The sequence below is a fragment of the Pleuronectes platessa genome, chromosome 10 (genome assembly GCF_947347685.1).
Source record: "Pleuronectes platessa chromosome 10, fPlePla1.1, whole genome shotgun sequence".
Taxonomy (NCBI): Eukaryota; Metazoa; Chordata; class Actinopteri; order Pleuronectiformes; family Pleuronectidae; genus Pleuronectes; species Pleuronectes platessa.
The window spans coordinates 23,337,456-23,365,100 of record NC_070635.1 but is presented as its reverse complement, the minus strand read 5'-3'; the positions used below and the strand labels follow the sequence as shown (position 1 = coordinate 23,365,100).

The window sequence follows — 27,645 nt, the reverse complement described above, 5'->3', positions numbered from 1 at the left end:
TGCTTTTATCTTTTCAGCTTCAAAATAACAATACAATAAATACATTAGAAAAGGAGATTAGAAGAGGTTTAAATAAAATATGAATGGTAATTAAGAAAATTATCACGTATTAATCTGGTATTTCAATTTTGATTTATGGAAATAAAAGGGTGACAAAGAAAGACTAACATGGTGCTGATAAGGAAGCAATTCAAACACACACCTGTTCTCTTTTTTTATTTAAGAAGGTTTTGATTGAGTGATGACTCTGCACTCTGACGAGTCGCACAAATGCAATAACAGAGAAACGACTCTGCAAATTGTAGGAGTGGTACGCTGAAAACAATGAAAACAGCACGTGATAGATAGCTCAGTCAAAAGGTTAACGGTAAATCACAGACAAAACGTCTTGTTTTTAAAAAGTGCATTCACAAACATGACAAATATTCTCAACTCATGATGTCTATTTTTATGTGATACAAAATATGCATACCTGTTTTAGATTTGTCTGTATTTCTATACATAGATATTTCTTCAAAAGGATCACTTATTTTTTCTTTTTACAAAGGTTAAAAGCAGGGTTGTGTTCATAGCAGCTTCGGATATCTCTAGCCTCTTTACCATGTAACCAGATACAGATAGTCTCAACTGATATCCAAATAAAACCTACTATGTTTCTCTGTTGATCAACTCAAGACGACATATTGTCTTTATTGAAAGAGATATTCACCAGTGAAGCCTGCAGTTTAGAAAAGAAATGGATCAATAAAATGCTTGGGCCATTAAATATATTTTTGTATACCCGCTTTTTTGTCGATATCATAAATACTAAAGACACAGGACAATATTATAAGACAATGCTGGGGGACTAAATGTAAAGATTGAAATAGTTCAAACATTATTTTTTTCAAGTTTTCTAGTTCATGAGAAAAAAAACATCAGGCGAGCACAGAAACACTATACTTGAGTCTTTTCTTCAGTCTATCCATGACAAGGGTCCCAGGCAAAGGCAAGACTGTCTTTAAACAAACCCATGTTCTTTTCACTTTTAGTCCTGTCCATATCAGATGCTTGCTCATTGTTAATGAGGCAGGATCCTGGTTTTCAAAGAAATTCATAAAAGCAGTCAAACATACTAATAAAAACCAATAAGTACCATGCAAATCTTGCAAGACGACATATTCTCAAACGAGAAACAAAGTATTCTTCGTATAGGCGAAATATCAAGTGAGGACGCAATGAGTGAAAGGCAAAGACCTCTAATCAATACTAAATACTGTATTTCCAAAACCAAACAAAAAATATTTAATCTGTACACAATATAACACACGAGTTAAGACTGGATCAGCAGTTTCTTTCCTTGCCGTCAGACTCTTCGTCTTTGCCAAAGGCCTACCTGGGAATAATACAGGTTTTTAATTGATCCCGATTTCTTTGTTCTCCTCCATAAATCTTGAAAAGGGGCGGCTAGCCCCAACTTCCAGACCAGCCTTCTCCATTCCTATCATTGAAGGGCTGCCCCCCGTGTGAACACGGTCCATTCCTCCAGGCATGGCTCCCAAGGAGGTGATGCCCGTACCACCGAGGCTCACGGGCAGCTGGTTGATGCTCCCATTTTGGATCACAGAGATCTCATTGTTTTTCATGGCCAGCCCATTGGTGATGGCGGCTGCGTACTGGTTCCAAAAACCCGGGTCGACATTCATGGCCCGGGCCGCCAGATCCTTCTGGAACATCTCGCTGAACTTCATGGCATCCCCGCCCAGCAGGGCCATGGGATTCTCTACAGACAGCCGCCGACCCCTTCGAGCCGGAGCGTTGTTCCACATGTGTGTTCCCATGTGAACCTAAAATTAGCAAGAAAATAAAAAGAAACATCAAGAAAGTGTCATCGCAAGTCAGAAATACCACATCCAAGGAAAATACAACGTCCAAACAAAATTTTTATGGATGGGAATAGATGGGAAAAATCCAAAAATGTCATGTAAAAGCAAACAGGCATACATTCATACATATCTTAGAACACCTTTAGAAATGGTTGGAAATCAGCAGAAAATGTGCAGAATATCAAAACCATTACGTTTTGTGACTGTAATTTCATGATACATTTAGCTCATGTAAGGTGACCATAAGTGTGCTTTACTGACTTTAATGTTGAATAAAATTAGGTTTTGTGGAGTAAACAGTGAGGAGAGATAACAAGTGGAGGCGAGGGGCCAGGGGGACACACAGATAACCAGAGGTCTTTAGCCACAATGACCCCATTCATATAAAATTTGTGTAGATGTTATATTGAACTGTCTCATACCTTCAGGTTGCCCTTTGTGGTGAATGCCCTTCCACAAATGGAGCAGGCGAAAGGTTTCTCCCCTGTGTGTGTGCGCTCATGGATCTGCAGAGCACTGGCCGAAGAAAAATTCTTCCCACACGAGTGACAGTTGTGCTGCTTAGGAGTGCGTCGTGGAGGCGGCGGAGCCAACATGGGGTTGATGCTGGGGCTCATGGTGGTCTGTGGTGCTGCAGCTGGAACCTGGATGCTCATGGGTAGGTGAGAGTTGTCACTCAGTGACACTGACTTCCCGTGTCCGTTCATTTCCATTTTGACCATGTTTGATGCAGTGCTCAGGCCTAGAAATTGAGAAATGAAATAAATATTATAATACGCACAGTAAACTCCTATTGCATTAATTAGACTGAGGAAAGTGTTTTTAGTTTAGGACTATTTTCAGCAATATTTGCTCTCTCTCCTATGAATATGTTATCTTATCTAATCACATTTTCCACTCATGTATATCTATGTGTAAGATTTAATAGAATAGATATTGCAATTGCAGCAACCACATTAAATCGGTGAAGAAATTTAATTCCATATAATGCATTAAGTTTAGTAGATTGTGAACACACATACCTCGATCCCTATTTAGAAACAGCATGTTGAAGTGGCTCTCCTCCTTGATAAAGTGCCTGCCATGTTGAGTGGCAGTCAGGTCAAGGGCCCCGGTGCCTTCAGTAGCAGAAAGAGGAGAGGGGGTCTCTGGTTTTTCTGACTTCACTTTTGCCAAGCCTGCTGTATTGTTCTCCTGGCCCCCCTCTGCTGTCATGGCACTGCTGTTGTTATTATTGTTGAGTGTAGTTGGGGACTTGGATCGCTGGCTCTCAAAGTGGCTGTGAGCTGGGGACAAATGCTGCATTGAGCCAGAGGACTCTGACAAAGCAGGGCTCCCCAAGCTTTGACCTTCAGCATCTCCCAATGCAGACAGGGAATCAGTAGTAAAACAATCAGTCTCTCCTCCAAAGCTGCTGCCATTCTGCGTAGGCCTTAGACCGAACGAACGGCTCATATTGGCAGTGGAGTCGATCATCTTCATCTGGTTCTCCATTGCAGCAATGCTGGAGATGATGGAAGGTGGTGGGGAAATCCCAGGTGAATACGGTTTTGATGGGTCCATTTCTCCCTCTCTCAAGTCAACTTCGTCCTCCATGGCCTGCTCCATTTCATCCAGAAGATCATCGTCATAACTACTCATCGCATCTAAGCTCTTCTCGTCAAAGGAGAGGTCTGTCTCCATATCCTGGAGGCTTTCAGGAAGCGGGGTGTTGGAGATTTGTCCTCCCATGTGCATACGGATGTGCTGCTGCAGCACGACAGCATTGGTGAACTTTTTCTGACATATTGGGCAGGAGTGCTGAACCCGAAGTGGGGGTTTGGACCTATGGACACCAAAGTGTGTTTTGAGATTTCCTTTGGTCGTGAATGCACGCCCACAAATCTTGCATTTGAAAGGCCTCTCACCAGTGTGGATACGGTAGTGCATCTTGAGTGCACTCTGGCAACTCAAAACACGATGACAGATGACACACTGATTTGGGTCAGTCATCTTCTTGTCAATATTTTCAACAAGCTGCTGTAACTTCGATGTCTCGGAGGTTTGCATAGAGTCTAGGAGTCCGCCAAAAGGAAACTTGGCCTTAAATTGGTCTGAAAGCATGGGAAGGACAGGGTGGCAGACAGAGTTTGAGACTGAGTTTAGGCTATTGATTGGTTCAGTGATCTGGCCACTGTTGGATGAAGTTGTGGAAGTGACAGTAGCAGAAAGAACCACTTGAGTTACTGAAGTCGTGGTGGTGGTGTTCTCTCCTGGCCAAGAGGAGCAGCTTGGGGGCAAGAGAACACCTTCAGGTTTCAAGAGAAGGGGTGCATCACTCCCTATGCTGGGTTTTGGGGAGGGTGAAGTAGTGATCATGCCAGAGTCAGTGATGATATTAGGGGACAAAGATGCACACTCGCTTGAGGGTGGAGACGGCCTCTGAGGAGACCTGTTGAGTGGAGTGAGGCTCAGGGATTCACTAAAACCTCCCATCATACTCGGCAGTGTGGGAGGCAACTGGAGTCCGACTGAGGTGGGACAAGTAGAGAGGACAGGTTTGCTGTCTAGCCATGTGGTTACAGGTTTTTCTGGGGGCAAAGACATGCCATACGGGATGCCTGAGCTTGTGGGTACATTGTCCAGATACTCTGGCACAGGGTAGGGGTTCATCTGAATATGTGGGTATTTCTCTTTGTGCCTCTGGAAGTGGACTTTCAGATTCCCCTTGGTGGAGAAACGGTTGCCACATATGTTGCACTTGAAGGGCCTCTCTCCAGTGTGGGAACGCAGGTGGATCTGTAGGGCGCTGTCACTGCCAAACACCTTGGCGCAGAACCGACACTTATGCTTGAAGAAGGGGTCCTCGGAGCTGGGCTTAGTGTCAAACACAGACACATTTGGAGGCTTCCCCTTGCGGTGCTTCATCAGAGCAGAGAGGGGGTCAAGCGCATTGGCTGTGGCTGCTATGCTGGCCAGGGGGTTGGGGAAGATAACACTGCTGGATGAGCTGTGAGGCATCAGTGGTAGATTGGAGGCCGAGCTCATGAGGCTACTGTGGCTGAGTGAGAGAGGGCTGGTGGAGTTCCTGGAAAGAGCTGAGCTGCTGCTAATGCCACCACCTCCTGTTAGACTACTGCTAGTGCTAATAATGTTGCTTGCGATGGAGGATGAGCAGGAGGAAATTAGAGATGACAAACCAGTGCCACTGGGCTGGGGATATGCTGAATTATTTGAGGATGTGTTAGGGATTGAAGAGTTAGACTGCTGACTGCCACTATGTGGTGTCTGAGAGAGAGGCCCATCTATTGCTGAGGTCAAGGGGGAAGACCCTTGGCCATTGAGAGTGGCTGGCAACCTAACAGGCATCTGATGGACAGGAGGGGTGATGAAGTTGTGTAGTTGAAGTTGACTGGCGACAGGGGGGACACAGGAGGACAAAGGCCCCTGGTTTCCAGCAGCATTGCTGTGATGGTGATTGAGAGCGGGCTGTGAGGCAGACTGTCTGTTCATCAGAGCCACCTGACTCCGTATTTGCTCTATCAGCTGCAGCTGGTGTATCTGCTGCTGTTGGAGGGCCATCAGCTGGTCCAGGATCATGGGGATAGCCATGGTGGAGACCCCACTGCCTGCTGCTGCCCTTACACTCTGTGAAAATTGGGCCACTGCGACCCGGGTGCCATGAAGAGTCTCCAAGGTAACATTGGTGCTTGGCATGGCATAGTTTGTAACAGTGGAGGGGACGACATCGTTGAGCTGAGGTAGGGTGGCATCTGGCTCAGGGGATGTCAAATCTCTCTCTTCAGTATCCATCATTTTTTCAGGAGAAAGCTCCAGCTCCAGCTCCATCTGCTCATCCTCCTTTTCTAGGACATTAACCCCATTTAAGGTTGCTGTCTCTGGGACATCATCCCCCTCACCAGCAGAACTGTGGTTGCCCTCCCTGGGGTCCTCGCTGTCAGCCTGCTCACTAGGGCAGCTGGGTACAGGGGAGGGCTCTGTAGGGTACTCCTGGGAGAGGATTGGTGTGTCCTCATTGTCATTCACTATGAGCACCAGGGGGTTCTTGGTGCAGCTCTTTAAATGTTCACAGAAGTCTGACCACTTGAAGAACTCAGCGCAACACTTCTCACACACATGGGTCTCCTCACTGCCGCTGCGGCTCTCATTCCCGCTGTCGGCATCCTCCAGCACATCGCCTCGGGCTACAGGAGGGGAGGGGTTGAAGAGAGTGGATAGGAAAAGAGGGAGAGGGAAGCAAAAAAAGGAAAATTAATGAATAAATAATCAATAAGGAATCCACACATATTTTGCACTGCACTGCTGCACAGATTTAACCTTTGATTTTTTTTCCTCGCTCTTTTAACATAACCACAATCAATAATCTTTTTATTTTTTTACTCTGAACAAATTGCCCTAGTTCACCAATCCTCCAGACCCAGTTTTGTGAATTTGCACCCTCTCCATAGAGCCAGCTAATAATATTCTTTGTGCAATCCATCAAATTATGAGGGCCTATCAATTGTGGATACTGCCGCTTAATGAAATTCCATAGAACCTATTGATTTCCAATATTTCATACAATTCACGGCTGCCTCATCTGTTGCGTACAAATCAGGGCTTTGATGGCCCCATTAGGATTCCCCTCTGCTATCAAGACCAGTCATTTCCCCCTGAATTTCAAACGCCTCAGCCTTTTCATTTAGCATTGCAAAGGTAATGCTTTAGCCCTGACTCTAAGCAAGCGGCCTGCACGGTGAAAAAGAGTGAATAAGTGAATAGTTCAATTGAACCATTGCAATTTTGTGCAACTAATAACAATGATTTAAAGTTTGGACCACTTTTAAATGTTTTTGAAATGTTTTAAAATTAAATATATTCATGTTCAGTAAAGATGTTCAGGGTTATTCTCCATCTCTCTCTACCCTTGCTCTCTCTCTCTCTCTCCCCCTCTCCCAAATTACATGCTAGTGCCATGGCAGCAGAGTCTCTGATTAGTTACACATGTTTAATCACAGTCGTAAGAAGCCACTTCCTTTTCCTCATGCAACCATCAAGAGTCAAACAAGCAGACGCAAGCGCCGATCGGGACGTAATTCACACCTGATCCAAACCATGTAAAAATGGCCTCCCTGGTGTGTTTATTTTTTGTGTCCGAGCCCTGTGTAGGTGTGTGTGTCGTTCATTACGAGTAGGAAGTGTGCTCAATCACCGCCACAGCATCCTGGATGGACTGTATTACAGTCTCCTGTTCAGTTTACACTCAAAGACAGAATGTACAACCACAAATCAAACTATTTTATATACACTTTACACTACAAAACAAATCTTCACACCTTTTCATGGGGATTTACTGCAAATAAAAGTGATTTATTCCATGTAATGATTGTCACTAAAATAAAGCTGCCATTAAACAAGGTTGAGTTTATAATTCTGAGTGTGTAACTGTTAAATAAGAGCTACTAAAAGATATGAAAATATTAAATTCATTTGTACAGCATGGATGTGATTCCATGGCCAAAAGCACAAACACACACATACAATTCCTAAATAAAGTTGAGAGGAGATTTACTTGAATGCAAATTTAACTACAGGCAGGCGTGCAGGCTTTACTTGAAACACTTCAGGTTTACCTCACGTTAAAGGCCTTACTGTGCTGTGTGAGTGAGTAACCATGAGATTCATACAGTGCCTGCGCTCCTTTCAAAGGTTAAAAAGGAGCGAGCCATGGTGAAGCAGACATGAAGCATTTGCGGCAATTACCGTGACTCATTAGTAAAGAAATTCATCACTCCTCCGAAGGGGGCATGAGCTATCAGGGTCTGGTGTCTGTAAATTCATTAATTATCAACAGAGAGGCTCTGGACAGGCTCCGTGTTCTCATCCTCTCTGGGGGCAGGGCTGACAGAACAAGATATTTTTTTACTTAATCATGTTTTGCCAAGATAAATTGAGAACATAGGTTAAGCAATTAAATTAAAATAAAATTTAAAAATCCTGCACAATTTCAATTTGTGATGTGCACATTTATTTTTTGCAATATTAATAAAGCCACTGCCTTTACTTTCCCACCACCACATTTCCCACCACCACATTTTCAAAGTTTCTATAATAAACGGTCACAAAAAAAAAAAATCGACAAGTAAGAAGGAGAGAGTGAGTGAAAACATCAGTGACATGTGACAGCAGGCTGGAAATCTCCTTAGCCCGGCAGCGGACAGCAGGACTCATTTCCATAATTGAGGGTTGAAAGGTCAACACAAATGAGTAGGCATTGTGTTGAGCTGATTAGTTATTAGAATGGTATTACTGTCAATCTCTTTTATTCATTCATACAATTACAAGTGGGGTCCTTTGTATGCCACTGACCTGCACTCACATGCACACAGACACACACACACCAACGGGCACACATCAACACGTTTTCTCACACATTTGTAGACAGACAAAGAACATACACACTTTATGGGCCTTTCTAAAGAGATTAGCACATAAAAAATGTCCAACATACATACACAATGGATAATACTTACAGAGTGTGTACGTGTACGTGTGTGTGTGTGTGTGTGTATGTTATCAGAAGCCAACATCTTTGTTAATTATCCATGTGAAGATCTATATTTTCCAGACAAAAAATCGTAATTGCACACTCCAACCTCTTTGTTTTTAAATTACCTTTTGAAAGTTAAAAAAATAAAAAATTGTAGAGAGAACATTTAGTTTAATAGATATATAATAGAGGCTTATTTTAAACTATACACTTTCAAAAAGATTTAACATAATTAATAAGACCTGGGAATTGCTTCGGTTTCTGTCAGTGTGAATATGGTTACAATTCCTCAACGGTATGGTTATTTTATTACAATTGTAAGACTGTAAGTGTGTGCTAAAGCTGTTTGTGTGTGTGCGTGTGGGTTGTATTGATTTTCCTATAGCATAAGAGAAGGAGAAAAAAACCATCCCATCCGTGTTTCATTCTTTTAAGAGTCTTAATTTACTCAGATGCAAATATTAAGCTGCACGCACTCAATAGGGGGATTGTAGACGTTGCATCTGTGTGTCCGCTATCTCGCTCAGCAATCTCTGGCATGCTAACTGAAACCGCTAATCTGACATATTATATCAGATGAGGTATTCATGCTTTCCACCGATTCTGTGAAAGCCACAGAGGCGGGCATTGAGCGGAGCATTAGGCAATTAGTGATTCTCCCATTCTTAACAATTTCCAGATTCACTTAATGAACACACACGCAGACAATGACACTGGTAACATTTACTATACGTTAAGGTCAAGTCATTGCTACCTCATTTTAGAAAATGGCCATTTCAAGTGTATTATATCCCCCCATTTTAACATGTTGCGGCTTAAAACGTCTTAGTCAATATATGATGTTTCAAATGTCAGTCACATAAAGCAAGGTGCTACAAGAGCCTTCACACAGCCCTCCTGGACCCCCCCCCCCCCCCCCCTTCTGCTCCTTTAACATGCATTCTTCTCAAGCATGTGAGGATGGCTTGGGACCCTCACAGAGCGATGCATCACTGTAGGTCCAGCCCAGGTTGGGAGGGGGGGGGGGGGGGGGGGCAATAAAAGGAGGCCTGCTGAGTTCAGCAATGCTGGAATTCTTGGCCCAATTAGTTATTTTTTCCATGTTTTTTTTTTTTTTATAGTGCCTCCACTAAACTGATCTCTATTCAAGTGATTCAACGGCCAAAGTTAAATAATGAAAATGTTTTAATCATATATTATGTCGCCTTTGCTGTATTTTCATTTTGTATTTTTTTTCGTCAGCAAAGGTTCAGCAAGAACAGAGAAGATGAACCTTGAGTCATATTCCCCTTTTTAAAATGAATAAATCTATAACTATGTGACATAGTTAAAACATTATATTCATGCCACTTTCATTATTTACATGTACATCCCTTGTTTCTGCTGTTCCACGCTCCCTGGACTGTCGCCTCTGTGGCCGTCGACACATAAAGTATCCCCTCGAATGATCCAATGTATCCTCAGACCCGCTCTGTGTGTGCAAGCGTGTGTGTGTGTGTGTGTGTGTGTGTGTGTGTGTCATCGGCCTGGTCAGCTCCATTGCAGAATGGTACTGTCATATCTGCACCAACAGAGAGGCCTTTGTCATTGCCTGCAGATGTGGAGCGGCCAAAACATTAACGATTTGTTTGTGTAAGCATTTGCGATACAGTATTCAGTGACGGCACGCTGTCCAGATAACTGTGTCACTCGTCAAGATGGCTCTCTCGCTACGGATTTACAGGAGGGCTCGGGAAGAGGAGGAGACGCTAGGCTTTAGTGGACACTCCTCTTCAGCAGGCCGTAAGAGATAATTAATAGTTTCTGTTGTTTTTTTTAACATGGCGATCTTTCACTGTAAATAAAATGATCGTGGTTAGATTAACATTTTTAAATTGAAAAAAATGTATCTCCGTTTTTTACACCTGCAATTTCTACAGAGATGGACAGATCTCAGCTGTTTGTCCTCAGCCCTGCTTCCTGAACAAGTCGTCGCTACAGTCGTGAAAACAAGCGAAGACAAAACCATCGTATAGGAAAACCCAACAAGAACCAAACGTACCACTTCACTTAATGGCTTTTTAGCTTCCTCTTAAATCCCCCACAGTCTGCTGTTTGGACTAAAATTAAATAAGTCTCCCGTCTAGGCCTTCCACTCTATCAGGACCTTGCTTGTTCATGTGTGTTTTCTGGGCTGAGTAGTAATTAAGACTCAGTCATATTTGAGTGTCTTCTCTGGCACAACTGTGTGGGTGGTCCACAGGCCTGCACCCATTGGTGAGAGGGGATTAAGACAAAAGCCAAACAAAGCCCCACTGCAGGGGAAGTAGGCAACAAACCATGTTGTCACTATCAGTGAGGATTTTTTAAATATATGATCATTCAGTCCTTATTCCTGCCGGAACATCTGGTGGAGTAAGTGGAAAGTTGGAAAATTCAATAAAGATTCTGCCGTATCTGTGAATGAAACCCTGATAAATAAAAACTGTAAATACATTTCTAATCGTTCAGTGAAAGCATGACCTACGTGTCTTTCTTGAGGCGTTTAATAAAATTTTAGCAATTCAGTAATATCTAGAAAATGTAGGCTACTTTTATCCGAAGGATATGATCGCGTACATCTTGGCCCTTAGCTGGGAGGATTTGCCTTTGGTAAATTCCCCCAAGTAGGGACAAGCACAGGAGTGTTTTATGTAATATGCACGCCACCGCCCCCTCTATACATTCTCCATGCACACAGTCAAAGACACTGGATGCAGAGGAAGCGGTGGTGAGATTAAAAAGCCCGTCGTTGTTCACTCTTTCTAGGACACGAGTAAGCTGTGCTACCAAGGTCACCGGCACACACATGTTCCAACTGTACAAGGTGGTTGACACCAAGCGGCAGGACCTGGCTGGCCGGGCCTAGACAAAGGTTAAGTCAACAAGCTTTATAAAAGCACTCCTAAGCAGACACCCCCTTCCCACCCTCCCCCTGCTTTCCTCATCCTAACACACACACAGACACACACGCACACAACCCCCCCTGCCCCCAGGGGGGCAAGTGTCCGGAAGCCCTGGGGGGGAGATGGTATGTCAGACAAGGGCTTGTTGGCACTTGATTTTAGTTTTTCATGTTTTCCTGGATGCAGCACATTAAAGCTGGAGTGGACATCCGAGGATAAAGTCACAGATAAAAGAGGTCAGATCACATTGAAAAACTGTGAAATAAAAAACCTGAACACACAAGAAGACGTTTATATCAAACTTCCTGATAGACTACACCTTGTGGATATTTTCCTAGTTGGTGGCTATGCTGGTGTAATACGCTACAGACAGATTGTGTGTCCTTGAGCCGAATTTGAACGTCACTCGAACGCTTGACTTTCTCCTCACCTCTTGCCCAGCACACAGCCGATAGATTTTAAGTCTAAATCAAGCAGCGACTGACGCCTGGAACTTCTGAATTCCTTTGACATTATATGCAACGATACGTCAAGGCCAACGATCGATAGTGTCGCCACGAGCCGCACCACGGCGACATGGGCAGCGAAGAATCTGATCATGCTGCGATGATACACTGGCAGTGTGACATCTGTCGTTCACCGTGCCAGGTTGCTTTGGATGAGACATGCTATTATTAGGTTTGTTTTAGTGTGTATGGTCTCAGTGTGCACGGCCAAAGACTTGGGATTGTTTCACTGCGATGTCTGTCCTGAAAACAAGCAAGCCAGTATAGTGCTCCAGCGAGGGTTGGCAAAAACATTCCACGGCCACTTCCAGTCTTACACACAATGACATGGATACAATAGGTCACCAAGAAGTCAGTGTGGGCTTGATTTTACTCTAAAACTAAAGATGCACCTTCTTGTATCTATAGACCAATCCAGGATATATTTGCTTCAAATCAAGACTAATTTCACTTAATGTGAGGCCAGCCTTCAATGCACTTTCTCTCTTAAAAAATGTAATTGTGATTTTTAAATTAAATTCTACTTAAATCATCCACGTTCTCAGATTTCACAGGGGGAGAGGAAAGTTAACATTTCATTCCACGATCCTACAGGAGAGCAGCCTGATGGATGCTCGGTATCTCCAACCAAAATCTGAGAGCGGTTATCTCAACGGAGGAGCTGCACAGACGATGTTTGTGTTCCACAGTGAACTGCCCACAAATGACAGAAAATCCACGGTGCTGCAAACGTGTGATTCCAACCTCACACCAAACATTTTCCCCATGCAAAGAGAACTGCTCCCAGGAGATTACATCAGGCATTTCTATTCTAAAGAAGCTCTGCAATGTGTGTGAGTGTGTGTGTGTGTGTGTGTGTGTGTGTGTGTGTGTGTGTGTGTGTGTGTGTGTGTGTGTGTGTGTGTGTGTGTGAGTGTGTGTGGGTGTGTGTGAGACTGAGTGTGTGTGTTGGTCAACATGGGCAAGGAAGGTATAAACAATGGCAGTGGTTTGTTGGAAACACTGATTTAAAGAGGGAAATTGAAAAAAACAAAAAAAATCTGATTTGTAATGTAAATTATTGTCTATTTCAATTAAACAAAATTTGTATAGCTATACTTGTCAAACAAGATTTTCTCACATTTTATAAAATCAAAGCAAAACTGTTCAATTAATGAATTCAACATGCAATGTGATTTCAGCACTAAAACGTATGGAACACAGTTTGCCAGTTAGTTCTGTAATTTGTGCAGAATTTCAGCTTCTTGCTTCAGGTTTGACTTCAGCTCTGTGATGATCGTTTAATCGCGGACCAAAAAACAGAGTGGAGGATAAAAGATGAATGAGCCCCTTTATTTCTCCACATGGCGAGGACGAGCTCTGTCAAGCGATCGTGTCAACATTGTGAGCAAAAGGGAACAAATCAAGTGTGCTAAATTTATGTGAGGGGGGGCTACGAGAAAAAGAAACTATTTCCATAACAAAACAAGGCTCCGAACTGCAACAGAAATTCGCATTTTTGCTCCCAGACAGGCGCTGAGTGACAAAAAGCCCCTAATAAAAAACATGATAATGAAAAAAAATAACAAGAAATTAAAATTGATTGAAATTATTTCTATAATTTAAAAAAAATTATACATCAGCTACTATAGTTATTTGAAAAATAATAATTTTTTAAATACAGAGAGAAAGTCAAATATTTTCTTATTTATCGGATTTTGTGTGTGAGGGTGTGCACGTGTGCCTGCGTGAATTATCTCGCGCGCACGAACACACAAAGTCAAGATTTTAAAAAGAACACAGCTCCGATATTTTAAATATCATATTAAAGTATTAAATCAATTCTATTTGAAAACAGGCCTCTTAGAAAAAAGGCCTCCAGCACATCGAGGAAATAGTGTAATCCGTGTTAAATTATTATGGGCATTCGTTTCTTTAATCTTTTAAGTCATCTGTCAGGTAGTAGACGGTGATGTGGTGCAGGCAGTGTGTGTGACACGCCAGGTTATATCCTGGGCTCACACATTTCTGGGAATAAAAAGCCCCACTTCTCCACAGAGGACTGCCTTGTCCACTTGAGACTTTTAACTTATAAATCGCATCAGAATAGATGCATTGCAAATTATCGCATCTATGTATTCATGGGAGCAGCAGTCCCGATGAATTCCAAAGCCCTTAACTCAAAGAGGTGAGTTTAAAATCAAAGTGGAGAAGAGGCGGCAGCAGTGCGAGAGGAATGAGAAGTTGTGTGTTGGAGAGCTGGGAGCTGTCCTGGATCAGAACACCCGCATCCACTCACCGTGCTCGGAGATCACCCCTGCTAGCGCGGGCTCCTCTTCCGACTTGAGGTGCTGCGGCTTGGCTTGCTTGCGTCGGGACATGCTGCTGCTGCTGCTGCTGCTGCTGCTGCTGGCGTCGGTGCTGGCGATGCTCCTGATGCTGCTGCGTTTGCGCTCCCGGATGTCTCTGCGTTTTGCAGATACATCAGCGAAGAGCGAATGAATCAACACTCATAAAAAAAAAAAAAAGTTCGCAAACAGTCTAGTACAGCAGAGAGAGAGAGAGGGAGAGAGAGATTGAGAGCGAGAAGAAGTGGACGAGGGGGAAAAGTGGAATTAGCCGGTGGTGGTTGCGCTGCTGCTGCTGGTGCCGCTAGTGTGCGTGGGATTGCGCATGTCGGTATAATAATTATGATAGTGAATAATGCCTCGCGATTAATGGCACCGTGTGAAGGTGGGGAGGATTGGCTGGAGTCCAGCGGACGCGCATTGGATATGGTAATGAGGGACGGACTAAGCAATTAGCCGCTTCTCTCTCAGACTTTATCCGTCTCTTTACTATCAGCCTCCCCCCAACAAGACAACCCAAATCGCTTGTTATGGCCAGCGCACAGGGGGGGTCTCCAACAGGGAACGTTACCCCCCTCTCCTGTCACGGAGCGCACCGACTCTCAGGCCCGGAGGATTTCTTCACCGAGTGTCTCTATAGTCTTCATCACTTTGGCCTTTATCATCCAACTTCTATGAGTTCAGAAAGCGTCTTCTGGCGTTATCTCGAGATCCAGGCTCACTTCTCCAGCGCACGCTCTCTCTTGGTAACTTTTTTTTTCTTCTTGTCGTGTGCACCTCCTTCTCGATAAGAAGCGGTGTTTACGGTCTCTGGGATGTTTCTGGCTTTCCAAGTTTCCTCTTCGTGGAAATAGCCGCAGCTTCACTCGGTGTGTGGACACACACGCAAACAGAAAGTGTGCGAAGAGAAAAGTTCTTGACAGTAACAATAAAGCGTTACCAGGCGGGTTTTTTCTTCTCTAATGGCGCAGCTCCGCTCTCCAAACTTTGACGCGCGTCTTCCGAGAAAGCGGTGCCACGTTTGGCAAAGAGTCCTCCTCTCAGCGACCACACGACTGTCAATGTGATCAGACACTCATCTGTCCCGTAGAAGAGAAAAAGCGCCTCGTTGTCACGATGAAGTTCTCCTCCTCCTCCTCCCTCTCCTCCTCCTCCGCCGTGCAGGTTATAGCTCCCGGTTGTGCGCCGTCGCCTCGGTGCGCTCGCTCCAAAAAAGTGGCTTTTCTTCTCTGGATACTCGGTGACCGAACAAGCGGACGCCGCTGGGTTTTTCCCCCCCAACGCGAGGCTTCACTCGGTGTCCTGCTTTTGCTCGACTTGCGAGACCAATAAGTTTTGGAATTATCTTCTGACAGGCTGCTACCGTAGTGTCGGTCTCTCGGCGCTCCGCGTGTGTGTGTGTGAGTGTGTGTGAGAGAGGGACTGAGCTGCCGTCTGTGTGTATGTGTGTGTGTGTGACTTAACCCGCAAGCAGAGGTTCAGCCCATTGCTTTCAGCCACCGCTAGGATGTACCACTACGTTATTGTTCAATGGCTCGTCCTCAGACCCCACAGCGAGCACCCACATTTGACCTCCCATCATATAATATCTCACGGCTCTCACCGCGCAGTCACCGCCTGTTAGTGACACACTGTCATATCAATGTCAGAGGTTTGATATTTGATATTTTTGTTAAGAGAGTGGACCTAATGTGGTTACACAGGAGACTTTGCACCACAACCCTCCCATTTTTCATTAACTTTATTTCTAATGTGTGGACATTTTACGCACGGTGCCATCCACAAATGTATTTAATATTCACATTCCGATGATTTACTGTGAATAATAAATTATGAAACAGATAGGTAAGATAGTGTGGTCTATTTAAGACGATACAAAAGCATTTTACAAAAAGCCATTTTTATACTTCAAACTGTTTTATTAGTAGACGCAGAGAGGCGAGAGGAGAAAACGACGTTGCGCACTGCTGGCACCTCATTGTCGCGCTGAATGAACACATTAACCCTTTACTTACGACATTGTTGTTTGCATTAAAATGTGTAGATGCATGGGGTCACAATGGCGGGGGTTGGAGGAAAGGGGGGGGGGGGGGTTCTGAGAGGATTAAGTTGTGCGAGGCCAAGAGGCATGTAAATAATACGAGGGGAGAACGTGCGTATATTATAATAATATAATATTTGTTTTTAGTGATAAAAATGATTTATGGGACAACGTAAAGATAACTCTTTGCTTTTATTACGAATATCAGGAGTGATCGTAAAATATATATTTTCATATTGGTTGTAATATTATACCTCTATGTGAGAAAAAAAAATAAAGCTGAAAAATTATGTCGTATTATGCTTGTGCCAAACGCATGGAACTGATTAATTTATTTCTACATCGCATTTTTTACTGATGGATCCTAGCCTTTTTTTCCAACTGGGGGAGGAAGCTCTCTCCTCTCCCTTCCTCCCTCCCTCCCCCTCCCTCTCCCTCTTGTCTGTTTGACTTGTCTATTCCCCAGTGTCCACCTCATATGAGAGACAAATCTGTTGACATCAAGGTCGTCCTGTGCGCAAACTTTCCCTCTCTCTTCCTCTTCTTCTCCCTCTCCCTCTCCCTCTATCATCCCCTTAGAAGTTATGTCCAAAAGGCTGTTATTATCTGGTATTAATAGATGCAGCCCCAGGAAGACAAAATCAGCTATTGATAATTGCAAGGAGTATACGGCAGCTACTGTATCGATCGGCGTGTCCTCCACTCCCCTGGTACTGGGAGATAAGGAGACACACTCTTTAGAGCAATATAATTTCTTTTGACCTATCTGCTTGCTACAGACTTATGATGAATAGCCGGAGTGGCCGGAGTCCTTTATCACCAAAGTTACCCCCTTGATATAATATTGATTCTTTATAACTAGCTCGCCACACAAAAATCAAACTGTCCACTTGGCCATCATCATCATCAATATCATCACAAAGGCGCAGGAATGAAGATCCGTGCGCCTCCAAAGGCGTCGAGCCTTTACAATCTTCTCTGTAGGCCTAATCTTTATTTTGCTGATGATGAAAGGAGAGAGGAAACGAGGCAAGGTGCCATTTAAGACGAGGTGTGCCATTTAATCCGGTATACACCACAGACACACACACACAGACACACAGACACACACACACACACACACACACACACACACACACACACACACACACACACACACACACACACACACACACACACACACACACACACACACACACACACAAACACACACACACAGGGGGTGGGAGACAAGAGAGAGGAAGACTCAGTGAGATCAGGGTTGTCAGGGAGCTTTGACTTCCGGGACAATTATTAATTTAGTGTGAATTCATTTTTTTTGATCAACCGAAATAATAGTTTTTCTGTCTGATTCAAGTACAACTCAACATGTAATTCTGCCCCCACGCAACCCATCACATACATGTCGATATCTAAGGTGCACTACCTATGGAATAATTTAATAACTATTAATGTGTCAAACTAAATGTCATATATCACCAATATAATTGAGGTGGAGTATTGAGAGAAAGGATTGTGTGCTTCATGATACAGCTGCTACCGGATGCGCCTGCAGATGTATCTTTTAACCTGAGGGGACGGGGGCTGATTTTGCTGCAGAGCCGGAGCCCCCATGCAGAGAGGCTACTCTATTCACCAGGAGAGGAGAGAGGAGAAGGGAGAGCACAGCCGGTGTAGGAGGCGAGGGTGTTAGGAGGGGAGGGAGGAGGGAGGGTGGGAAAGGAGGGAGAGAAGAAACGTATAATCACCCAAACAACCTTTTTTTAAAACCCATTTTACCCCCTCTGGATCTGTGTGGCAAGGTAAGGGGAAAAGGGGCTACTTGGCTCCCACACTGGCCCTCTGTGCGTCCTGGCGGACTGGGAGGACTCCTCTGCTCCTCTCTCTCGCACTCAGCTCTCAGTCTGTGTCTCGCCGCTGCGGAGGACACGGAGGAGGGGAGGCCGGCCCGGGAGGAAGACACCAAGAGGTAAACGACGCTCGCTCGCAGTATGATTGGTACTATTATTATTACTCTCAGTTTCTCGCTGCGCGTAAAGAAGCGCGGCAGCCGTAAAGTTACGCATCCGATATCTTGATGATCGAGTGCGTTAACGTGCACGTTGTGTTGACAGTGGACCATGGGATTAGTCCGGCCGAACTGTAGCGCAGTCTGATATATTGCGTCCGTGGCGTCAGTGTCCAATCAGACGTCTTTGCGCCGCCGCAACTGGTGCCAACACGCACACACACAGACACCGCAGGCTACTGTAGCAGCCTATGGCAGCCTATGGCACACTTGTGAGGATTTCATCTGCACCAATCAGAGACGAGATGCAACTTTTTTTTTTATTTCTGCTATTGGGAGACAGTCGAGTTGAAGATTAACCGTAAGGATACTAACATGTTCCTGTACGGACGCATGCACGAGCCAAATGTGCGTTTTTGCGCTTATTTACATTGTTTTATCTCCTGCGCGTGGCTCTGGTATTCCACAGCCATGCGCTCTGTGGTAGTTTTTAATGTCAATGCAGTTATTTTTAAATCCACATAATTTTTTCATGTGAGACTTACTAACCATAGGCCAATTGTTTGAGTTTTTGGTGACCTATGTTATAATAATAATTGCAGATATAACTTGGATTATTTAAACATTGGTTGTTGCACCACAACGGTATTTGCAATAATTGTAATTTCAATGAAGGCTTTTTTTTTTTCCTAGCGTGGTATTCAATATTATTATATGTAATTTAATATGCATTTGTATTCTATCAGTGACTGTGAGGGATTATCCTCTGTCATAGTTGTTCTTATAAACAGTTTCATACAGATTTTTGAAGGCATATGATACTTGTGGCATTTAGGAGTTGTGAAGTTTTGAGTTTATATTGATCACATTTCCTCCTTTTTATTTAGTCTATTGTTATGATTTTCTCCTTTCAGAAGTGAAATAATATCTAAAGAGTTATAAGCCGAGGTTAGAATGTGTCTACTTATTGTGGGTGTTGTCAGTAAGGTCTGTGTGTCAATCTAAATGTGTGTAATCCTAAACACTGAGGGAAACTAGCAGCTGCTTGTCTGAATGACATGCTGTGACAGTGTTTTCATGTTCTTCTAACATGTGTTCTAACTTTGTTCCACACTACACATCCATTAGTTGGACACACACACACACACACACACACACACACACACACACACACACACACACACACACACACACACACACACACACACACACACACACACACACACACACACACACACACACACACACACACAATTTGATAATAGTGGACATCATGCATAAATAATGACTATTGTAGTTGGGACTCTACTAAGTGGGAACTGGCTGTGATCCTTTCCTGAAAATGTGTGTTTTCCTCTCACGGTTATCACACAGTCAGGGATCGTGGAGGCGTTGGAATCCATCTGATCCGCAGACTGTTTTTACATCAGTGAGCTCAACCATACATTCTCAGTTATCATATGACGACCTGCTTATCTGGCTCCAGATGAGGCGGGCTGAGATAAAAAGTGACAGGCGGCTCGTACCTGAGATGAGTGAAATTTGATCTGACTGGTCCAATCAGGCCTAATTGAAATGAATTGAATCAACCCATTTCTTCTGCTACTGTAATTAAATTAGTAGCTCGGGTGTAATTGGACATCGAGTTGGCACTCGAGAGGAGATGACAAAATGCTCATTGCTGCCACCAAAGGACTATGTGTCAAATTCATTGTGAGCGGCAGCACACCAAATGTTGGCTGACACACCGACAAGGCTGGTGCTTTGCTGGAGGAGTCGACAAACACAACTTATTCAGATCATCTGCAAGACTGAAAACACTGCTGCAAAAAAGGGAAATAAATGTAGTTGTGCGCACCTGTGGTTAAAGCAAACTGTATGTACAGCATTGAAATCACAATATTTACTGTAACTACAGGACAATCAAATTTAGCTTATTCATTTTGTTTTCCAAAATGAAGTTTTTACTGGAGCCATAGAACTCCAAGTGGAACTGATGGCTTTAGCAATTCCTGAATAAAATATGAGCTTCTCAATACAGAGCAAGTAAAGTTATGAATGTAATAGATATAATAATGTATTGAATTAAATTAATAATTTACATATTTGACAGATCAAATAAAACACATATATCTGACATTGAATAAAAACCTATAGAACATTTGAAGCCCAAAATACCTGCCTAACTATCCTAGATATGTATATAGATATTTGATATACTGTAGATACAGAAACATAAGTAGGTTGTTATATTTTGATGTTTGGATCGGGGGCCCTGCATCATATCAACTTGGCCCATCACACAGGAAGGGACGAGATTTTACTGCTCCGAGGCCGTGGTCATCTGTGGCTCTAATGACATTTCCAAGAACAATGAGCAGAAAAGGGCTAAAGCCGCACTGATGACACTTAATCTCATTGGAATTCCTTGTCAGGTTTGACCTTGCAAAGATATTAGTCACTTGACAAGTGACTGTGTGTGTGTGTGTGTGTGTGTGTGTGTGTGTGCGTGGGGGTGTGGGGGTGTGAAGGGAGGGCTGCAGTTAGGTGATTTTATGCTCCTCTGTGTGTATGTGTTTGTCTCTCTGTGTCACATTTTATGTGTCGGTGGCAAAAACAGGCCAAATGTGCAGTTGCAGGTTTTTTTAAGTGTGCCTTGATATCCTCTACCGATGTAACTGTCGGTTACATTTGCATGGATGTGTAGCGCTCCAATGTGTTGTTGTAGGAGGGAAGAGAGAGAGAGAGTATGCATGTGCATGAGAGCTGCCAGCAGCCAGACTAGTGGGCTGCAGGGATCTGTGGCCCAGTGATGTGTGTGCCACAATGTCTGTTCAATAGAGGCCTTTGAATTTTTAAACAGCATCAGTTACTTCATATTGTCAGTGTTTTGGCACCATTTGCCTTGCTTAATCCTGGTAAGTGCAGATCTACCCTGTCCTACTGACAGTGTGTGTTTCCATGTGTGTATTTCCAACAGAAGAGCATATAGATTGCATATGTTGCATTATGATTCAAGGCTTTTAAAATGATTTTACTGGTAAATGTATGTTAAGCAGCTGCTGGTGCACATCCTCTGTAGTGACTGGACTGCTATTAAAACTGTGTGTGAGCAGGCAAAGGCACATGAGTGCAGATCTGTAGGAGTATTTTGTGTAAGCAAAGTTCCTCAAACATTTGAAGCTATTCAAGTTATAATTAACACCACAAATCTATCTGAGGTCGGAAATGTGTTTTTCCTTCTGAAATGATTGACCCTGTTTGAGGCCCCACTATCTCCGCGAGCATCAGTTTGATCCCAATGTTCCTACGACCACAGCTCACACAATATGAACAAGGCGAGATCGATTGTAAGAGACTTTGAGGGCAGCAGAGTCAAACTGATCGCTGCTGCCGAGCATCAGTATTGAAACTGAGGTATAAAATGCAGACTTTTCTTGAGCAATCAGAAATGAAAAAGGTGACTTGTTGTTTTATGATTCAATTTCTGTTTTTTTAAAGTTTTGACTCAATAGGCAAAACCAAATGGAAGAACACAAGCTACAATGCGTAAGGAGCATAAAGTAAGTAAAGAGCATAAAAATGGGATGTGATATATAATAATAAAATAACTTGAGAGAGAAAAAAACAGTCTGAGGCAAACTTAAATTGGACCTCTTTTCAGATCCTTGTGTAGAATGACTCAAACACACAGAAAGTACACTCCAGGTGGGTGGGTGTGAAGACATTTCAGGATTAAATGGAATTAGTGTAAAGAACAACATCACCATAAAATAAAGCTTATAAAAGATGAAGAAACGAAGGCCTTGATGACTTTGGAGAGGAGTTTTAGCAGTATACAGATTGTATGTTCCTCCATTTACAGTATAGTGGATACACTGGCGTGTCTGCACTCCTCCGCTCTTTTCCTCTCTGTCTCCGTCTCCAGGGAGAGATATTTGCACAGGGAACCCTCCACACTATAGTTTCTATGCTCTTCGTCCTTTGTCCCCACTCTGACTTATTTATGATAACCCGCTAATGAGCTATACAGTCTTTTGTAGTGAGAGACAGCGTGTGTAAACATTTAGATCCCCCCCCCACCCGAAGTACACGGTGAGATCCACCAAATTAAAAGGCACAAAGTGAAATGAAATCTGGGAGCGACGTAACACCTGATCAAATACACAGCTACCCATGCAGTGTTTTGTGTTTTGCCGTGTTAATGCCCTATGTTGCTATCAGTCTGCCTTGTGTTTTGGAGGACTGCCAGCCAGAGGAGGAAGAACACCTATTTTGCGGAGAGGTAATTGCTACACAGTAGCCTCTGATTGCCAGGGCCTTTCACTGAGAACGGCCCCGGCTCCCTTTTCACTCGCACCGACAGCCTGATTACAAATCATCTTATTGATTTGATGAGTGCAAGATGTTTGCTAATAACTGTTCTCATACCATCTGTTAATCTTTGTTGTGATTAAAGAGGTAATCCCAATACCCATTATTCCCAATGACAAGAGCGGGGGGATCGTTCTCTTGCACAAGCTTTAGCCCCCTCACAGGCCAGGCAGAGCTCGAGGTGCTCGTATGTCGGTGCACCGTTGAGGATATCAGTGATCTCCGAATGCAATTGAGAAATCTGCTCTACCTTCCCCATAACAAAGGTGATACAAAAAAAAATTACACCCTTTGCTAAAAATCCATTACCCTGTGTAGTCAGGCAAAATGATTTTTCTTAAATATGATAATAAATCACAGGCAGGATCAATAGCCTGCACACCAACTGCTATGCCCTGATAACGTATCAATCAATATTTAGTATTTAGATTTTAATTAATACCTCAGCCGGGCTTGGACAGGCTGTTAACACTGAGAGAAATATAATCTGTGATAAAAATGGGCCAAAATAAAGAAACTGATAAAAGTGAATATGTCCCTCTTAGCATTCCACAGTTGTTCCTCATATCTGTCATTGATCAGTCAATTGTTCAGTTGTGATTAAGGACCCTTCAAAATCAAGCTTGGTGTGTCTGTGTGTGTGTTTGCGTGTATGTGTGTGTGTGTGTGTGTGTGTGTGTGTGTGTGTGTGTGCAGTGCATAGGGGAGGTAAGGATGTGTGTTTACATGGTGACGTACTCATCGATCATGCTTTGAGGAAGGATAAAGTAAGCTTCAGTAGCACCTGCTGCAAACTGCATTAATAAAATCCCAGATTTACACCATGTGTTGGATTAGAAGTAAGAAATATTTCAGTTAATATTGATATATTCTTATACTCATATTGATCTTAAAGAGCTTTTTTGGAATATATCAAGGTATTGTAAACTGCTCTAGGTTGGTTAGCAGGAGCAATGGATTGTGTTACACTGTCTATTTGTTTCAATTCTAAATGTGCTAATCCTAATCTTCACACTCCTGCATGGTTGCAGGTTTCTGACATGCACTGTCCGTTTGGCTTTGGCGGGATTATCGCTGATTCCTTGAACTTCTCTGCAGCATACAGTCAAGACCTGCAATTAATTGGCTGTTGTGGAACTCTGACAGAAGCACTTAGGCCAATACTTTGAGAGTGATGCATTTAAGTCATTGCAACTCAAATATGCACGCGATGGCCTATCTGTAATCTTTTCTTAATGTTTTAAGTATTAAACACTCTACGACCAACTGTTTTTTCAATTGGATTGAGTCTTGTGGCATTTGTATTTGGAATCCTTTTGCTATATAAAGAGATTAAAATAGATAAATATAGAAACAAACAGAGTCCTTGAGGCTAACACAAGATTAACAAGACACATCGATAAACAGGATTCTGTTTTAATCCTCCTTTGAACTTGTACATTCAACTTGCATCTTAAACTTGAAATAACTATAAAATTAGTTATCACACACACTATGAAATGGAAGATGAGGAAGATGCCACTTCACGTCTGCTTCCTGTGTTGTTCTTGAATGTCAGGAAACCTTGTCCCACACCGTTTCTTATGTGGTTTTTTACATTAGTATTATGTTGCACCATATGCACCATTTAAGAGGTGAGTGAAGGGCAAGCTTTTGGCTGAAGGCTATGGCGGGTCCCTGCATGGTCCCTGGAAAGTCAAGCTGTGATGTGAGCTAATAGGACATGTGCGTGTTGCTCAGGGTTACGGCTGGATCTATGCCTCTCAAGGCTGTCTGCTGTCTAACCCCGGTCAACAGGATATTATGCCACGGCAAGTGCCGGCTCGAGCAGCCAGTGTTTCTTTTGAGATGATCCCAGACACACACACACAAACACAGTGACTGTCACATTGGCACGGACAGGAAGACAGATGTCGATGTGGTTGATACTCCAGTTCCTACAATAGAGAGGGAGTGGAGAAGAATGTCTGAAAAATACCAGCAGAAATGCCTTGTAATGGCCAAATTAACATAAAACTCATGATACATAAGAAAAATAAAAAGGCCCCCGATAAGGAAAGGAAAGCATTTTCTCACTCAGTACAAACAACCATCAACTTGCGGTTATCAGTGTTGAGCTGGCATATCAGCTTAGCTCCGTGGTAAAGCTCAAACACCATGGGACTGGCCTGGATTGGCCAATCCCTAATAATCCCTTCTTACTTGTAGGTGGACAAGGTGCCAAGGGGGCCCTGTGCAAGGCTGGCAAGAGGTGTTAGCAGGGTGAGTCAGCTGCTACCAGCATTACTGTAATTAAATTAGTGTGTGTTTGGTCGGCACGACAGAGGAGGGGAAGGCTTGTATTGCTACACAATAACATCATAATCTTTCTTGTGAGTTTAAACTCTATTTCTTAGCAGCATGTAAAGGCATTATTACTTTACTTTACTTCTGGCTGTATATTGTTTGATTACAACATCACTTTTGAGGGATTACAAGCATGGTTAACATAAACACATGAGGATTTCCATTGCACATTGCGTGCTACTGGGTCAGGTCTGATGTCAAATCTTCTGTGTTGCCTTACAGTGCTAAGGAGCAACAATATAACTTAAATTGTACGGTGGATTGAATAAAGACCCAACATCTTTTCTCCCGTCATGAAGAGAGGAGGTTGGGAAGGCAGCACACTCATTTTCATAAGAGCCAACAGGATTTATTGCTTTAATTTTGAGGCACTCGGCCATTAGCAATATCACTGGTGTGAGAGTGAGGCTACCATTGTCTTGGCTACCAAGTTATATTACACTTAGCTTTACATTTAAGTTGCTCTATTGAATAAATATATCAACAACTAAAAAAACAATCTGACCTGTTATAACAGAGCTTGTAATGACAAAGTCATGAGAATTATCATCAACTCTGTGGTTCCTCTTAGGTTTGTGTATTTGTTTTATAGCTTCAGCTCATTGTTGCAATTGTATTGTTTTGGTTGAGTCTCATGCTCTCATCAGCTTCCAACAGAGGGAAGACAAGTTTTTTTTAGACTCAAAGCTTTAGAACTTTGACCCAACAGGTCCTGATGGGCTCGGGTCTGGTATCCACACTATACAAAACATTTTGTAATGGTATTTTTGGGTTCTGGGCTCTCTACTTGATTTTTTACACTATATATGCCTGTAATCAGGGAGAACAGCAAACTCTGGTTGGGGTTGGACACAAAAAACTGAACGCCTGTCAGGTTATGGTCGGACTCTGTTAGTTTAGTCATGGGTTCGGACAGAAAATTGAGGCCCCAGCCCCACTCTAAACCAATTACTGCTCAGTACTAAACTAAGAAATGATTGTGAAGCATTCAGCAGCTAAATAGCTCAATATTTCCCTAAAGGTTTAGTGTGTAAGATTTAGGTGAAAGGGATCTCTTGAATATAAAATATTCCTTGCAATGTAATCATCTCAATTGTACAAATTGTTGTTTTCTTTACCCTAAAATGGCCCCTTTACATTTAAATACATTATATTTACATTGGGATGGGCTCCTCTCTACAGAGGTTTTTTACAGTGTCCAAACTGGACAAACTAAACACTTTTTGAGTTTTTATGACAACTGAATGCTACCACAGGTTCTCTATTATGTTTGGAAGGGTGAGGTGAGAGGTATTCAGCTGCAACATGCAACTTCACCACTAGATCTCACTAAACTCTACACACTGTACCTTTAAATAATTGGAGGAGACCAAAACAGAGCCAAAAGGAGTGTGAATATTTGATGTACAGGCACAAGTTTGACCATTCAATGATGCCGACTCAGTGTTAATGCTACCTTCTCTGTTGAATTTGTAAATACGAACTCACGTTGATAAAGTGATAGATGTGTGTAGGTGGCTTGAGTTTATTGCCAGAGGTAAAATAATTGTGAGTTAAAACCATCTTTACCTTTGTCTGAGTGAGTGAGCAAGGTTAACTGGATCTCCATATGCAGCAATTTGTTGAGTTGTTTGCTCAAGCAATGATCATCAGCTTAGGTTTTAAGGAGGAAAAATGAAAATTGAAACTCATACAGGCTACGTTCTCTACAGTTGAAAGATAAAGCATCACAAAGCGAGGAAAGCAATGAAAACAGTGAAATGGAACGACTGAAATGAAGTTGAAGGTGAGAATGAAGACGGTGGGCTGAGGAGGATGACGGACAGTTGCGGAGACAGGGTTGTTAGTTTATGTAGGCTGTGGGCTGAGTCAACTGGAAATTTTGATCACTCTAATTTACTATATCCAGTGTTGCTTCTCTCCCTGTCCAGCACTTTTATCAAGCCCTGTGAGCCTGTATTGATTTTTTTATTTTCTGCCCAGGATAAGAAGACAGAGAGTTAGGGAGCTCTGGTGAATGGAGAACTTTCCACAGATTGCTGCTATTCTCCAGCTTATTGCATCCTGTCGTTTGTAGTTTCAGATGATGTCCAGTACGGCACGGCAGCTCCAGCCAATAAACAAGGTGACTAACAATGGAAGAGGGCCAGGAATGAAGAGAGGGGGAGACAGGCTAACCACCACACCACACGCAGATAGAAACAAGGCAGGAATAAAAGGACGTGCTATGGCCAGAAGTTGCGTTTACCTTTTAACTGATGAGTTGAAAGATACTGTTTTGAAAAAGAATGCACATAATTGTGTGATGATCGCTGTTTTTACTTGTTTGTATTTAATAATTATGTTTTTTGTTTCAAATTGTTGTCGGGAGCATGAGGGAGATAGAGGATAAACAATTCTAGACCTGCTTTTATTTTGTGGGATGAAATTTATAGTTACTGATCCTGTACATTATTGTTTAATAATAACAGCTTTTTGTCTTTGAACAGTGGAGCAGAGTACGATGGCTCATGTGCTTCTTTCTCTGTCCCACAATGTGCCTTCATAGAGTCGCAATATTAGAATTTAAATCCAGGACTGAAGGCAAGAATACTATTTAACATTTTTGTATGTTCTTGTCAATGGTTCATGTCTGTCTCCCAGAGCAAAATTAATTATCACCTTTGCCCCACAGAAAATGCAATTAAAAGGTAATGTATTTTTTTTCCACCCAAATTGAAACGTG

At 42.9% G+C, this 27,645-nt stretch overlaps 1 protein-coding gene and 1 long non-coding RNA gene across 2 annotated transcripts in view; one reads left to right on the top strand and one right to left on the bottom strand.

The window, feature by feature from the left end:
- Nucleotides 1–35: 35 nt before the first annotated feature.
- On the bottom strand, nt 36–16,130 carry sall3a (spalt-like transcription factor 3a). The gene is given in 7 exon segments (XM_053433223.1): nt 36–1,826; nt 2,288–2,607; nt 2,888–6,104; nt 6,107–6,229; nt 11,237–11,277; nt 14,103–14,269; nt 16,126–16,130. Coding segments are annotated over 7 exon segments (4,305 nt in total). The 3' UTR covers nt 36–1,394.
- Nucleotides 16,131–18,021: 1,891 nt separating this feature from the next.
- LOC128450108 (uncharacterized) overlaps nt 18,022–27,645 on the top strand; it is a 36,263-nt gene continuing 26,639 nt past the window's right edge. Inside the window, exon 1 of the long non-coding RNA XR_008339949.1 lies at nt 18,022–18,161. This is a non-coding gene — a long non-coding RNA (uncharacterized LOC128450108). The remainder of the gene's footprint in view (nt 18,162–27,645) is intronic.